The sequence below is a fragment of the Bufo bufo genome, chromosome 3 (genome assembly GCF_905171765.1).
Source record: "Bufo bufo chromosome 3, aBufBuf1.1, whole genome shotgun sequence".
Classification (NCBI taxonomy): Eukaryota; Metazoa; Chordata; class Amphibia; order Anura; family Bufonidae; genus Bufo; species Bufo bufo.
The window spans coordinates 586,425,488-586,427,688 of record NC_053391.1 but is presented as its reverse complement, the minus strand read 5'-3'; the positions used below and the strand labels follow the sequence as shown (position 1 = coordinate 586,427,688).

Sequence of the window (2,201 nt, the reverse complement as noted above, 5' to 3'; positions counted from 1 at the left end):
AGGGCTGTATGATACATAACACTGTACATTTTCTCTTTGCCACAGTCTGGTCGTTTTAATAGAGGGCTTGTGAACTGGTAACAGGAGAACAGATCACCTTCATAGTAAAGCTAAAAGGTGGACTGGGGATCCGATTCCACATTGCTTCAGATGCCCCTGTCTGAGAAATATTATATTCCTGCATACCCCCACCCCCCATTTCCTCAAGGAGTCCCGAATGAAGCATTTAACAGCTCCGTGTAAATGCAGCCTCCTGCTCTCATTGCCAGTAATAATGCTCTACCATTGTGCTCTGGTTTAGAGCCTCTATAACTAAATAATTTAATAGGATTTCTGTTGGAAAGAGTCCTTTTGTCTGGCCACAATAATCTGAGGAGCCTCATTCTGCCAAGAAACAATGGCAAGGAAAGCAAATTAGATACAGCTAGAAGCCTGGGCTAGGATTCCAGTTTTCCTGCTTGTTGCCCCATACTTCCCGGGTTCTGGTATCCTTATTTGGACTCCTTCCCCTTACTTCCCGGACACTGGCATCCAGAATGGCTCCCTCCCCTTCCTTCCTTCCCTGGCACTGCCATCCTTAGAGGGGGCTCCCTCCCATCCCTTCCCTGGTGCTGGCATCCTTCTAGAGGGGCTCCCTCCCCTTCCTTTGAGGGCAAAGGCATCCTTTAGGGGCTCCCTCCCATTACTTCTCGGGCACTGGCATCCTTAGAGGATCTGTTTACTCGCCCTCTAGGAAGCCACTTGCAGAGCTTTAAAGGAAATCGTTGTTCTTGATGAAGACGAACTGACGTAATTAAGGCAGTTTCTTGTTGCCGCGTTAAAACAGTCAATCCCAACAACATGAAACTACCTAAACCACGGATCAGCTGGGTGACAAGATGTAACATCCACAATCCCTTGTCGGATAAAGAAGAGGAGGGAGCAAAACATAAATACAAGAGGAAGAAATGGGTGTAAATGCTCAAATATCCCTCCTAGGAGGCTAGGAAAGCTTGCCCAGTCCTCAGTCTGGAGCAGATGCTGTCAATTCCAGTGCTCAGGGCAAGCCTCAGGATAGCACAGCCTCACAGCCATTTCCAGATTTTCATCTATTTCATTTACAAACCCTTAATAAGGCAAAGGGATGTGCTCATTCACAGCCACCCACCCACCCCTTCTCATCCCTCCCCAGTGCTCAGAAGATAGTCACCTCATTTAGCAAGGTATCTCAATCCCATCCTGAAGTGATAGGAGCAGGCACACCACAATCTCAGGAAACCTTCATTTTAACCTTTAATTGCTCGTATACTTGGTAGAAAGTACAGGCAGCAATCACATAGCCCTGGCTGCAGAGGAGACTACACCAGCACCACTGGATAGTATGTCAGAAAACGAATGCTATGAAAATATCTCCAAACCCAAAGCAAGATCAGTCTTCTTCTTCTTCTCCTACTGCAAACCATCCATCATACTGCATGCTATCCTCCTTCTGTACAACTCAATAATATACAGCAAATCGATAACAAATACAGCAAAGCATCTCTGCAAACTCTGGCAAAACCACATAATGCAGTGTAAGAGCCCTGCACAAACTCCATACCTTCATGTTTAATACAGTTGCCAATCAACACCAGTTTCGAACAGCTTCAGACAGTGAATAAGAAAACATGCAGTCTTACCTTTCTGTGTGCAGGCATGCCACCTCAGCCTTGAGATGTTATCCCTTTGTCCTGCTTGGGGCACTGCTTGGCTATTCCTTGCCATGTACAGTGGCTCTTTCTTTCTTAAAAAAGAGCACCCAAAGCCATAAGTAGTGTGTATCCAAAGATTGCAGCACAGACTATGAGTCCCTTCCCTCTTCTGGAGTCACCTTTAAATGCATCTTTTACTGCCGCGGCACATTATATTTGCAGATCATAAAATCCACCTCCACCGCTTTAGCAAGACTGTCCTGACATTACTGTTTTATGACCTTGACTTATTGTGGTCACCTGGATAATATTTAAATCAACGTTATGCTCTCTCTCTCTCACTTATGTTCTCCCCACTAAGATGATGTCCTAAAAGCCTTTCAAGAATAAAAAAGAACCCCCAATAAGAATAATCATCTTATAAACTATATATATATAAAGAGCAAACAGTGAAGGATGGCTGTCTGCGACCAGGCTGCTATTGAAATGCACTGCAAGAAGAAGTCAAGTAATCTCAGTTCTAGGAAATTT

General features: G+C 44.8%; 1 protein-coding gene across 3 annotated transcripts in view; it reads right to left on the bottom strand.

The window, feature by feature from the left end:
* HOXC4 (homeobox C4) overlaps positions 1 to 1,891 on the bottom strand; it is a 132,811-nt gene extending 130,920 nt beyond the window's left edge. The window contains exon 1 of one of the 3 annotated variants that reach the window (XM_040425841.1): positions 1,659 to 1,891. In XM_040425841.1, coding sequence (XP_040281775.1) covers positions 1,659 to 1,676 — 18 coding nt within the window. In that variant the 5' untranslated portion in view covers positions 1,677 to 1,891. The remainder of the gene's footprint in view (positions 1 to 1,658) is intronic. The other 2 variants (XM_040425835.1, XM_040425838.1) reach the window with 2 other exon arrangements.
* Between the last annotated feature and the right edge of the window lie 310 nt (positions 1,892 to 2,201).